Raw genomic sequence first — 13,224 nt, forward strand, 5'->3', positions numbered from 1 at the left:
TTATGTGGTTTAAACAGAAGATTTAAATTCTGTGAATGATTTTTACCTTCCAGCACCTCTGGTTGTGTTACAGGTAGGACGAAGAGTTAAAGTCAAAACAATAACCACTAAGAAAATTAAAGGGAAGATGTTGGTTTTCATGACCAGTTTATTTCAACACCTTAAGTAAGCATCCATGACAGACAATACTATAAGCTACATATCTATTTATATTCTACATTAAATACATTTGTTTTATTTTGTCATTTGTTTCATCTGAGCTTGTTGAAATTTCTGTTGTAATTTACTCAGTGATTCTCTATGCGTGTCTTGCTTTTTATCTAAATCTTTGATGCTGTCTTCAATTCTTTTCCTGCAACAAAATAACATTGAGTAGTCAAAGTGTGGAATCGGGTTTGATTGAGCATTGAATGAAGACATCTGTTATTGTGTTTGCTTTGTGAAACAATCTACAGCAATATTTTTTGGCGAGGATGTGACGGAAAATAAAATTGAGACTTACAGTTCGCTAGATATGTATTCTATTCGTTTCCCTACATTCTGCTTTGCCTCTTCCACATCTTGTTTCACCAACACAGGTCCCATTAATTTAAAAACTTTACCATCATCTTCAAGTATGTCCAGTTCCTATGGTAACAAATTACAGGTTGCAAATCACACATAGTAGTACCAGACCCTGGCAGTTTACTCAAGTTAATAATTTATTATAATAAAAATAATAATAGTATAAATTGTAAGAATGTCCATAGACTGGTCTATGGATTGGCAATTTCCAGGTTAACTCTTTGAACAATAATTTTTTCGCCATCAAAATTTGATATAACATTTTGAACATTTCTAATTAATTATCATTGTAGATAATCTTCAAATAAAAGAGAGTAGCATCAATGTTGATTACAGAAGCGTGGATCTGATGTTCCTTTAATTAACTGGGATGTTTGGTTTGTCAGATATACTGCAAAATCATTTATTTTGCACTATTCTGATGCCTTGAGCAATTGCACAAACTTGGGATGGAAACAATGATTTCTATTATTTTACATGTTTTAAAAGATTTTAATTTAGTGATTTTACACGATAGAAAAAATAGAGAAATTAAAAACCACTAATAATTGTTGCTTTTACAGTAATCTCTATATGCTGGCAGTACATCTGGAGTCTGGAATCAATGAATTATTTGCACTTACATCTTTAACAATTTTGTTTTCATTCAATTGTGAATCAAGCTGTTGTCGATTAGCCAAAGCTTTTTGGTAATCTGTAAGAAAAGAAGAGAAGTCACAAGGTATTACATAAGCATTCACTATTTTTCTGACCTCACAATTCTTTGATGGTTCTGCAATAATGATGATACCAAGGGATTTCTTCTTTTAATTTTCAGAATTTTTTTTAAGCCAATCAAAAACATTTTTTGTGACATTCTCAAAGACTGACTGGAACAGAAAGTCAGTAGAAAACAACAGATTTTTCGTTAGCGTGGGGGAAAGTTGGTCAGCGCGAGGGAAAATGCAATGTTTGTGATTGGTCAAGGCAACAATTGGAATATCGTGATGGAGGTGGGTCTTTTAGAATGTCGCCGGGCATGTTCCAACCAGGCCAAGGGGAATTTGAAATGATTCAGAGTAGATTCTCAATACAGCAGTCATTGACTATTTCATTAAAAAGGGAAAAACTTTCCAATATACCCCACCTCTAATCCTAACTCTAACCCACTTGTACCCTATTGCCCCCCCCCCCAAATTTATTGTACAAATGTATATGCCCCTCTTGAGAACACTTATAGTTATCTAAATGGGCATATAAAACTTACTGGAAGCTGGAGGGTTAGGGTTAGAGTTAGGGTAAGGGGTGGGGTATACTGCAAAGTCTTTTCCTAAAAATAACCGGTTATTAACCACGCACAGCTAAGCCAGGTTTTCGTTATTATGGATAAAACAAGATATTACAATGTCAAGGCATGATCCGGCAAAAAACTAAACCAACATTACAAGAGTTGTTTCGCGGATAAAACAAGATATTGTTAATTTAATGCAATGTTATTAAAGCAGTGTATAACACTGGTATTTCTTATGACATCTTACCTTTTTGAACATTTTTTAATTTATCGAGTTCGTCTTGAAGTTGCTTTTGCAGCATTTCCAACTCTCGACCAGGCGCCATGATTGGAACTCGTTACCCACAATACAGTTAGAAAGCTTCCGGGGTCAAAGGTGAGACAAGGCAACGACCTGTCCGAGTTTATTTTGGTGCCGAAAACCGAGCAGACAAAAGTCACAGCGATATGGCCTTTCGTGGATGGATGTTTATGTCTTTTAGGTCCGCAGGTTTGAGAGTAAGTATGAGTTTAGAACAATACATCCCTTTTTCATAAATAAGTCAATGTTCTGCAAAGTTGTCATTTCATTCATCCTGAACTCTTGACCGCGTCACGTCGGGGGCGTCACGTCTTCGGTCTTCACGTCACCCGTCTTTTCGTAGAACTACCCGACACGTATAGATAAGACAAGTCGTCGGTATAGTCCCGTTAGTGACTGCTTCCGCAGCAAAACTATCTTCACTATTATTTTTTGCATTTTTTTTTTCTTCATCAGATTTCTTCCCAGAGTTTCTATTGGCCTAATACCGTGGAACTATTTTCTAAGACAGCTCAAATAACACCGACTCGAGTATATTTCATATATTTTTCCAATTACCTATATTTATAAGACACTTCGCGCGATTTTATGAACCTTTTATAATTTTTATGATTAGATATAATGTCGTATCATTTTGGCGCAATTCAAAATCACTCTGGATAATTTTCTTCAATCTGCATGTGTAGAGGGGGGCAGTGGGTAGCTGGTACAGTTTTACGTGAAATAAAAAAGGCTTTTTACAATTTACAACGAAAAGAAAAACGTTTATACAGTTTACAGCGAAAATTTAATTTTGTAGCAAATTGTGTCATCTAATCGCTTTACAGTTTCGAAAATATAATTTCCCTAGATTATTCTTTACGGCTTTTTTTATTTGGATGTAAATTCTTGTGCGTACCGAGAAAAATGACACATTTTTACAGTGTACAAAAAAAAATATTTGATTGATTACGTTGTACGTCTAGCCTGTGATTACAGAATTACTGAATTTATTTTTTTAATGTACGTTGTACGAACAAAAAAATATTGCAATTACGTTGAACGAAAATAACCCTCTGTGTACTATTTGAAATTTTGATAATTTTAATGGTGTACAATAATTTTTGTATATTTACATGTATATTCACATATACCAATAAAATATTACCAGTAGTAAGAGATGAAAGTTTTCGTTTCTAACTAGTACTGCAAACTATGTAAAATTAATAAACTGTAATGTAATTTTTCTAATTTGCGTAATTTAGCATAATTACAGTGAGTCTCATAAGTATTGGGCAGCAAGTTAGCAAACTTGCTGACACCTTTGCTTTTGACTAAAAGGATTTGACCATCGCAAATGATTGTGTCCTATACCTCGTAATATAAAAAAAAATTATTTTTAGAGATGCCCTAGTAATTCTGAGACTTGTTGTAACACAATTTTGCTCAATATACAGTCAACAGTCGGTTGTACCCAATATTAATCTATTATTATGAATAATTATTGTGTATAAACGTAATAGGTGTGAATAAATTGTGACTGCCGGGTCAGGAAGTATGGAGTGCCGTTAGGCCCAATCGACTGTCCGGGGCTACAATTCACTGGTAAGATTTCTTACCAGAGCCGGGTACTTTCATATGTAAATGAAATAGTCGTGGAGATGTCTAGCATTTTATCATGGCCAATTGTGAAAAGGGTCAAGGGTTGCTATAGTAGGGGGTTGCCCATGACTTACACTAAGTTTGTTTTGACTGTACAATACACCATGGAGGTCTCTTTTTACCTCCATGGTTACACAATTAAGACACTTTCGACAGCAGTCAAATTATTCAATTGTAATATCAATTTTCTTGACGAATGCATTATACAAGTCAACAGTAACATACATGTACAAGTATTTAAATTTCCAGTATTTCAAACATGTGCGACATTGGAACATTTAACTACTGTTTCTCGCATTGCATTGTGGGAAAAGATAGACTGAACATGATTCATGATATATTTCATTGTCTAAATCACATTATACACAGAATAACAGACATAGCTTCAAACGAATAATGTCTCATTATTATCTTCCTGCATTTTCACAAGCCCTTTTCATGTAAAACAAGTTGCATTTCATAATGCCATATTATGACTCAAGTAATTGAGAATACAAATCTTTATCAAATGAGATTCCACAACAAATCAATTAGGAAGTTGCAAAACAATCACTAACATTCAAACACACTGAAAATCTCTGAAATCTGTTCCAATAATGAATGCATATCCCATCAAGTAATAACCAATAACCTAAAATATATATATATGTATATTTAGTCATCTTAAAGCGAGGGAGTCGTCACCTGCGCATGCGACAAATGGCTATAGCGTGTCATTGTTTACAAACAAGTGTCATGAGTCTTTGCCTTTTCAGCATGCATTGTTATCGTCGCTTGGGACTCAATTACTGCATGTGCACAGGTGTAGACCCCTCCACTTTAATTAATAGTCATACAGGTATATTCCCTCCTGTGTGTTATGATGAATGGTACAGTAGACAGTTCATAGCTATAAAGCACATCTGGTGACTATCAGCTGACACTGCTTGTTTTGGATCGTTTTAAATCTTCTTTGATAGATCAGTATCCAAATGAATATATTCTATTAATACCACTAGACATGCACAAGGTGCAGAAGATTCTCCTACAATACCCATAGAAACTTCAGCCAGACATCTGAAGGTACTGCTGAAAAAAGTTCCGCATTTGGGAATGCATTGCTGATCATACCAGTTACAACATTCTGCCTTGGTACATGGCAGGTAAAGAGAAAGAAATGGAAACTCGGATTGATCAAAGATCTGGAAGAAAGGACAACAGCTCCTCCTATAGACCATTTACCAACTGAGTAAGTCAGTAAGAACTCCTAATATGGTATGTGTGGATTTGAGCATAGACTTTAGGAAACAGGTGTAAGGTGTGTGGGTTAAAGCAACGCTGTTGTCAGAACTGTGAATGTGCGTAGTGAAGGCTCAAACAACAATGAATGTTTGCGTATTGATAGCAGCCACTTTTTGGATATCTACTAAAAGCCAGTCCTGCATTTATGGGCAACTTAGTAATTTCAAGAAATTGACAAACTTATGTCTTATTCATGTTCATAAATCAAGGTTTTTCAGGACGTATAATATGCATGTGTGTAGTGAGCGTGATGCACAGTTTCGACATTAGGCTAGTAAGCACCACAATGATCTTGAATCAAAGCATAGACCCTAGCATCTCTAAGATGAAGTTGGTTTGGCCTGTTACATGCCATAGAGCAATGTTTTAGTTGCTTTTAATTAACTTTTAATTTACTATCTATGCAAGTCACATTCAGACTTTGCGGAAACAATGCAGTATTAGTCAGAGTGGCTAGCTTGTGTATCAGTGATCATTTAGTGTTTTTATCTACCTGAGTGTGCAAAGACTGACATGAAATTGCTGTGCTTTCATAGTAGCATTTCTGCATTCAATGTAAACAAAGGGAAGTTTTCAAATGCGACATCAATAGCCCATAGCACATCGAATTAGTGCTGATACGTTTTGTAATGAGGACTGAAACAGCTTTTTTGGAACAACATATTCTATTGTTTTCCGTGAAAACTGTTTAATAATACCAGTTATCATGGGCCACATGGTTTAAAAATTCATACCTGCATATTCTGCAAATTTGATTCTTGTAAATGCATGATTTTTTATTTGATTTTTTTCTCCAGTCCTGTTGAATTACAGAAACTAGAATATAGAAGAGTCAAGATCAGAGGAACATTTGATCATTCTAGAGAAATATACGTGACTCCACGATCTTTGTATTCACCAGAATTATCACGAAAAAATGAATCCAAGGGAGGTATGATGTCCTCATCTTCAAATATTGGAGCAAATGTAATCACGCCTTTTTATATTCCGGATTTGGGGTAAGTAAAGTGAAATCAGTTCACGCAGATGAAAGTTTACACTTTGGTTGTTTAGATGTTGGTTTAGAAAGGTGTTGGTACCAGTATATAAAGATGTTAGGTTTATAGTGGTTTTGGTTGATAAAGTGCTGTTGAGGTTATACATACTTGCAACTACATTTTTGTCAGTACTATATTTTTTATATATTTGGTCTAGATCAGTTTTTGTTGTAATTGTATTCATTCTAGTAATTGTTTTTAACATTTATTTTTTAACTCAGTCTTTATTTTATTCTTATTTTCTATTATTGTATTGTATTGTATTGTATTGTATTGTATTGTATTGTATTGTATTGTATTGTATTGTATTGTATTGTATTGTATTGTATTGTATTGTATTGTATTGTATTGTATTTAGAATTGTCCTAGTCTTGTAATACTTTTTATTTACCATACTGAACCCGCTGATGGTTTGGGTAGTGTAATAAAGTTATTATTATTATTATAAAGTTTAGACTACTCAAAGACAAATTGTTTCTTATTTATTTTCTGTAGGATCAGTATTTTAGTAAATAGAGGTTGGGTTGCACGCAAGTTTATGCAACCTGAATCCAGACCAGATGGACAGGTAAGCCGCACGTATTGTCACCTAAAAAATACCTAATTAAAGCTTGGTAATCTGTGCAACAGCCAAAGTCGCCATCTTTGTTTATATGAGAGCCATATATTTGATGACTAACGCCTTTAATTAAATTTTTACCATGCTAATTATTGGTAGTGCACAAATATGAGATTTTTGATATGTGAGGTACATCACATCTTGTATAAATTAACTCTTCATTCAATAATGCGCTTTGAGGAGTTTATTATTGTTATTGTACTATATGTTTAGATTGCAGGTGAAGTGGATCTTGTAGCTGTAATCCGAGGCAATGAAAAAGTATTTGCAACCAGCAATTTGTATATGGTTTAATTTTTGATATCAAATCCTCTCTGATTTGGTTCAAAATTATGATTGGGTTTAGGGTTCCATTCTCTGAACTTGGGGGAAGGGGAAATTCGCAATTTTTCTTTGTCTTTGACTATTTTACTCTTTTGTTTGAAATTGTATTTGTTTTTACCTAGACACAATTGTAAAGAATATTCTGTAATTTTTTAAAAATTACAGATTTTTTTTTTAAATTTGTCTATGCACCCTCAAACTGTATCTAATTAAATCTTTATCCATCAATTCTTGGTTAAACCTAAAGTGTGTCATAGTTGCTAATAATATCTGCAATTTGAAATTAGGGAGATAAAATGGGTAGGTTCTTGAGTTGTGGGGTTCTGTTATACTGTAAAATGCGCTAAATTAAAACCCAATGAATATGTAAAATTAATTATAAACACATTATCTAAATGATAAAACCGTGAATTTAAAACCTACTGGATATGCTTGAAATCAGCGAAATTTAAACCCAGTGAGAATTAGTCATTTTACAGTATTTCAATTAAGATTTTGTTTCTTTAATTTTGTTAACAATTGATGATTATTAAATTTTAGTTTTGTTTCGGTTGAATCTTTTAAGCCTTCTCATTTTCCTAATGGTCTCTTCTTAATCAGAAATACCATGTGAAAATTCCTTGGTGTAGAATTACAATGTAGTGATGTAACTGTATTGAACTCAAACACCATATGTGTGAACCTCAAAAAAACAAGATCTTGGATCTTGTGATGGTTCGCCTAACGATTTCCTAGTTTGCGGTGTGGTTATTACAATGGGTTCACAAGTTATAATACAGTGTGTGGCAGAAGCCTGTGTTCATTAAAAATGTTTTATAAATATAAAGTCTTGTAAATTCGAAATAGTTGTTCCAATTGAACAATCCAGCAATGGTTTTATGACATTATAGTGTGTAAAAATTAATATTAATAAATTAGGTCAATGTCATCCAATCGGCAAAAGCTATTGGTGTTAACAATGAGACCTCTTGAGCAAATCATAATTACATATTGGATAAAAGCTGAGGGGCAATATTTACCAATATTTATAATTGCATTAATAAACTGAACAACATGGGTTTAATTTATCGTAAAATATAACCATTGCATGTGAGTACTCAAGCCAAGTTGCAAATGTAGCAACTTACAGGTAGCTGGCAATGTTGATGTTTCGGTGCGGTGACAGTAATAGAGCAAATACAGTATATAGATTTAAAAACAGGTGTGCTGATGATGTGTGAAATATGGTACAATACCAAACTTCCTGCATGCAGTTGCCATGGTAACATAATTTTTGGTACCTTTACATGTGTTCCATTTTGTTTCACTAGAAACCACCTTTCTCTCCGGATAATGATCTAAGTCAAAATAGCTGGCTCTATCGGGACATTCCTGCTATGGCAGAGTATGGAGGAACTCAACCGATATTTGTGGATGCAGTTGCAGGTGATTATTGTTGTGCTATCAAGTCCTTTATTTTCACTTGAAATCAGTGATATGTACATTGCACTGATTTTCTTGAATGAAAATATCCTAGATTTTGTCAAAATTTAATTATTTCATCATTTAATTTACTCATGTACTCTTGCGACAAAACCATATGTGCTCTATTAGATTCAATTCTCAATTAGAAGTTCATATAAATTAAAAATTGTATGATTTATAGTATGTTGGAAAATTAAACAAGCAGCCAGTCGGCTGAGATAGCTCCGCTGTTAGCAATGCACATTTCAATTAAAGAACTGAAGATATCATTAGAAAATGAACAATATGTATAGTATCAAAGCAATGGAACTTGCTGTTTTCAACAAGAATTCAAAAATATCACTTTTCACCAAAAATGACAAAAACAATCATCAAAATTAGATAATTGAAGATATCACCACGAAATGAACAAATCTGAGAGAGGTCCACATGTAGTACCTATATGTGTAATATCAAAGCAATTGGACTTGCGGTTTTTAACAAGAAGTCAAAAATATCACTTTTTACCAAAAATGACAAAAATATTCACCAATATTAGAGAATTGAAGATATCATTACAAAATGAACAAATCTGAGAGCAGTCTACATGTAGTACATATATATGTAATATCAAAGCAATTGGGCTTGCGGTTTTTAACAAGTCGAAAATATCACTTTTTACCAAAAATGACAAAAATATTCACTAATATTAGAGAATTGAAGATATCATTACAAAATGAACAAATCTGAGAGCAGTCTACATGTAGTACATATATATCAAATATCAAAGCAATTGGACTTGTGGTTTTTAACAAGAAGTCAAAAATATCACTTTTTACCAAAAATGACAAAAATATTCACCAATATTAGAGAATTGAAGATATCAATACAAAATGAACAAATCTGAGAGCAGTCTACATGTAGTACATATATATGTAATATCAAAGCAATTGGACTTGCGGTTTTTAACAAGAAGTCGAAAATATCACTTTTTAACAAAAATGACAAAAATATTCACCAAAATTAGAGAATTGAAAATATCATGAAATGAACAAACCTAAAAGGGGTCCACCCAAGGTACATATACACCAAGTATCAAAGCATTCAGGCTTGTAGTTTTCAAGAAGAAGTCGAAAAAATAAAACATGGACACGGACGACGACGGACAATCACTCGTATGATAAGCTCCGCTCGACAAAGTTGACAGCAGAGCTAAATATGACTTATTTTGACCTTAGATCTCTGTTAGTACCAGTAGAGCAAATATGGTATTTATTTTTCAAAAACACCAAAATCTTGTTCACAGATGATTCACATGCTGCTTCAAACAGCTAACTTCGGTAGTTCGCAGCCACGCTGCATCTACCATAACTACTAACTTCTTGAGGCCACGCTGCTCTTTTTTGCCACAGCCTTCGTTGCCTATACCTAAAATTGGCAGTCGCGCTGCAATCTCTCATTACACTACAGCCCCAGCGACTGAAGCTTCATTACTAACACAGATTAATGAGTTGTGTATTATTTCAGAGTTCTTGCGTTCACATAGTAGGGGCTCATGACTTGTCTATCCTAGTATATTTCTTGTAAACCAATGGATTTCGTTGTGTGCCCCCCTGTTTTGCCAAAGTAATAAAGTTTTTTTTTTTCATGTACCTATCTGTGTTTTTGTCATAAACTCAATGAACAGTTAAAAATGAAATACTGCCGAAACATGTTTTACAGCGATATTAGTGAGGTTTACTACAACCCAATCAATATATAATAAAAATGAATAGCTACAATGTTTCAGTAGTGTTCAGATTTACATTTTGCTATCAGAGGGGGCTGTTACCAAGTACATGTATTAATATGTCTTTTGTTTTTTTTTACTTGCAGAGTGCTCAGTTCCAGGTGGACCTGTTGGAGGGCAGACTAGGGTGACTCTACGAAACGAACACACACAGTATATTATAACATGGCAAGTTCAAAATTATTACGTCACTTTCTCTCTTTGTTGTTTAATTTTTCTAGGTTAAACTTTTAAATTTGTGATGTGCAAATATTTCGGGAGCTGATAATTTTCGGTTATAACCTTTGTGAAAATCACTATGCCTCCTGTCTTAATCTTTTCACCACCAGTTCCCTCTTTTCATCACAAATTCACAAAATAGTCCTGTGTATAGTCTGCATTTTCCTTTAGAAGATTGGGACAAAAATAGACAGATTTTTTAAGGGAAAATGGGAAATTGACTTAAATTTTGTCGGTTGACTCCAAAATTAGGGTTCATTTCCAGAAATATTAAAGAATATGAGAAAAACGGGCAGAAAAATTTGGATGAGAAAGTCTGGTAGTTGAAAAGGTTAAGAACATATGTGAAATGCTCGCATGCAAAACAGCTATGACATACTGTAAAATACTTTATTTTAGCAGTAAAAGACTTTTTGAGTGTTTTGTATGGAATTTATTTTTTCCTGTTATGACGAGTTGAATGTAAAATATAGGAAAAAAACTTGTATTTGCTGGATTTTATTTTCACTGAATCACCCCTTCAGTGACAATAGTGAATATAAATTCCAAGCAAAAGTACAGTATTTTAACAGTAAATGGACAACAAACAAACAAACAATCTTCATATTTATTTCAAGTCCAGCTGTTTATAACAGCTCCAAAGTTCTGCTCAAATTAATTTTCATCAGTTTGTATATCACTACATAACACAAAATATGATATATGTGATTATGAATATTGAAGCAGTGATTTTATGTCACAATTATCATCATAAATTGTGAATGTGTGGAGATTCGGTACACAAGAATTCAACGTACACAAATACCAATAAACAAAATTATCTTGCTACTTGGTCACCTGACACCTTTAAACTTCTAGACTGGATGTTATACAAGAAATAAACTACAACTATGTGTATTAATTGGGTCATTTACATATTCCGTCATCTATTTATAGCATTTTGACAAAAAACTTTCTTTGTATATCCACTATATACAGTAGTATTTACAAGAATTATTGTTATGTTTTAATTACAGGTATAGTCTCTCAGCATTGACTGCATTGATGTGGTTCTTTGGTGTTTACAAGAAGAAGAGACCCACAAAAGTGCCATTATAACTATAAAATGCTAGACATTCTAGTTGTTATCCAGATCGAATTATGAAAATACCCTCGCTGGACAGTTACTAGAGCATAAATTACAATGCTATGCATGTACCAATGATTTGAATGCAGAGTAAACCTATCCAACATAAGGGGATATGCTACGTTTCTAATAGTCTTGATTTTCAGCTCTTGTCATTCAAGTGTTTCCAAAATAGCTAAAATTCTTTGATGTCGCTAATTTTGTAAACAAAGCTGTAAATTTTACAATAAATGTCACTTCTTCCAATATGTGAAGACCTAATGGGACATGATCAGAATGTTGGAGTTGACCATGTCTTGCTTAGAACAGAGTGTGGAGAAACAATAGACCATTTTCCGTTCACTGCGAGATACTGCGCTGTGCGTAAAATCGAACGTAAAAACAAAGGTCATAGTGTCAACAAACATCGCGTGGCATTTGACAGATGCCAAAGTATTTTTGGGGAAATTTCCATGGTTAATAATATGCTGTATACATTTGATGATGGTCAATTTCGAACACAATAAAGATCGACCTTTCGATGTAAGCTATGAATTTAAATGAATTTTAAAGTACTACCCCGGGTATTAAATTTTGTGACACTGACAAGTACCTGTCATTACCCTTCTTCTAGTGAAATTTGTCCTACTACTATATGTAGTTTCTGCAAAATTATAGCAGTTGGACAGATTTGTTATTGCATCTGAAAATAAGCACTTGGTATGTTCTTGCTAAATTTAACTTGTCTGATGACGACGACGATGTACTGATGATTTTTTTTTCTCCCAAGACGAGGATCCATTTTGATGATATTGGAAACCACACAAATTTGACATTGTGCATATGGTGCTATGATTAGTAATGTATTACATGTATGCAAGTTGCAAAACTTTCTTTTGAAAATAATGCTTAAAAAAAGTTTTATTGTGAACAGCTCCGCTCTGTCATTTATGACAGCACTAAAAAAGTTGTATAGAATTTTTGAGAATGGATAGTGCTGCGAACAAATAATTAGGTTTTATTATGAAAATATCTAAATGAGTTGTACGGAGTTTTGGGAAATGAATAATGCTACATATAAACAATTATGCAAGGCAGAGCAGCAAATGTGAAATAAATTTTGTAGACCAGTACTCATGTTTATTTGAATTGCTAGATATATATGTATAACTAAATGTAAATAGATGTTCAACTGCAGATATAATTGTAATAAACTATGGAGTGTTTCATGTGTTGGTGTTACAAGGTTGTATAACCTAGTTTTCTGTGCAGTGTTCCACTTGCTATATGCCACCCCACTGATGCCCAGTTACATTCAGATTTATGCAATTCACACACTGAGATACTGTAAAATGACTAATTTTCACTGGGTTTAAATTTCACTGATTTACCATTTCAGACATATTCAGTGGGTTTTAAATTCACTGTTTTATCATTTAGATAATGTGTTCTATGCTAAATTTTACATATTCACTGTGTTTTAATTTAGCGCATTTTTCCAGTCAGCGAAAAAAGCTAAATTAAAACCCAGTGAATGATTACCCCCTTTACAGTATCAAAAGTGAAACGACTTTTTAACTCGTTGCTATTGTTCTAGCAGTTAGTGGTTTTTGTTCAGCATTTACTAGGAA

At 33.4% G+C, this 13,224-nt stretch overlaps 2 protein-coding genes across 3 annotated transcripts; one reads left to right on the forward strand and one right to left on the reverse strand.

The window, feature by feature from the left end:
* Positions 1-116: 116 nt before the first annotated feature.
* Positions 117-2,217, reverse strand: LOC100367725 (prefoldin subunit 6-like). The gene is made up of 4 exons (XM_002735678.4): positions 2,082-2,217; positions 1,188-1,258; positions 503-627; positions 117-352 (listed from the first exon to the last, which is right to left on the reverse strand). The coding sequence occupies exons 1-4, from the start codon at positions 2,158-2,160 to the stop codon at positions 235-237; spliced, it is 393 nt and encodes a 130-aa protein (XP_002735724.1). The 5' UTR covers positions 2,161-2,217; the 3' UTR covers positions 117-234.
* Positions 2,186-11,728, forward strand: LOC100367575 (surfeit locus protein 1-like). 2 transcript variants are annotated; one of them, XM_002735677.4, is made up of 8 exons: positions 2,186-2,332; positions 4,775-5,004; positions 5,855-6,055; positions 6,590-6,662; positions 6,927-6,974; positions 8,348-8,462; positions 10,356-10,437; positions 11,505-11,728. In XM_002735677.4, exons 1-8 carry the CDS (start codon positions 2,282-2,284, stop codon positions 11,584-11,586), a joined length of 882 nt encoding a protein of 293 aa, XP_002735723.1. In that variant the 5' UTR covers positions 2,186-2,281; the 3' UTR covers positions 11,587-11,728. The 2 variants fall into 2 exon arrangements, with proteins under 2 accessions (XP_002735723.1, XP_085348361.1); XM_085492235.1 differs by lacking the exon at positions 6,927-6,974.
* Positions 11,729-13,224: the final 1,496 nt, after the last annotated feature.

This window comes from Saccoglossus kowalevskii, chromosome 17 (assembly GCF_978046115.1).
Source record: "Saccoglossus kowalevskii chromosome 17, keSacKowa6.1, whole genome shotgun sequence".
In the NCBI taxonomy this organism is placed as follows: Eukaryota; Metazoa; Hemichordata; class Enteropneusta; family Harrimaniidae; genus Saccoglossus; species Saccoglossus kowalevskii.

What these genes read in the sequence shown, in the direction of transcription:
- LOC100367725 (XM_002735678.4), bottom strand. Translation starts at nt 2,160, where the DNA reads ATGGCGCCTGGTCGAGAGTTGGAAATGCTGCAAAAGCAACTTCAAGAC. An exon ending in AAAACAAAATTGTTAAAGAT is followed by an intron (nt 628 to 1,187) that starts GTAAGTGCAAAT and finishes TTGTTACCATAG; the next exon opens with GAACTGGACATACTTGAAGA. An exon ending in GAATACATATCTAGCGAACT is followed by an intron (nt 353 to 502) that starts GTAAGTCTCAAT and finishes ATTTTGTTGCAG; the next exon opens with GAAAAGAATTGAAGACAGCA.
- LOC100367575 (XM_002735677.4), top strand. Translation starts at nt 2,282, where the DNA reads ATGGCCTTTCGTGGATGGATGTTTATGTCTTTTAGGTCCGCAGGTTTG. An exon ending in TTAGGTCCGCAGGTTTGAGA is followed by an intron (nt 2,333 to 4,774) that starts GTAAGTATGAGT and finishes TAATACCACTAG; the next exon opens with ACATGCACAAGGTGCAGAAG. An exon ending in ATAGACCATTTACCAACTGA is followed by an intron (nt 5,005 to 5,854) that starts GTAAGTCAGTAA and finishes TTTTTTCTCCAG; the next exon opens with TCCTGTTGAATTACAGAAAC.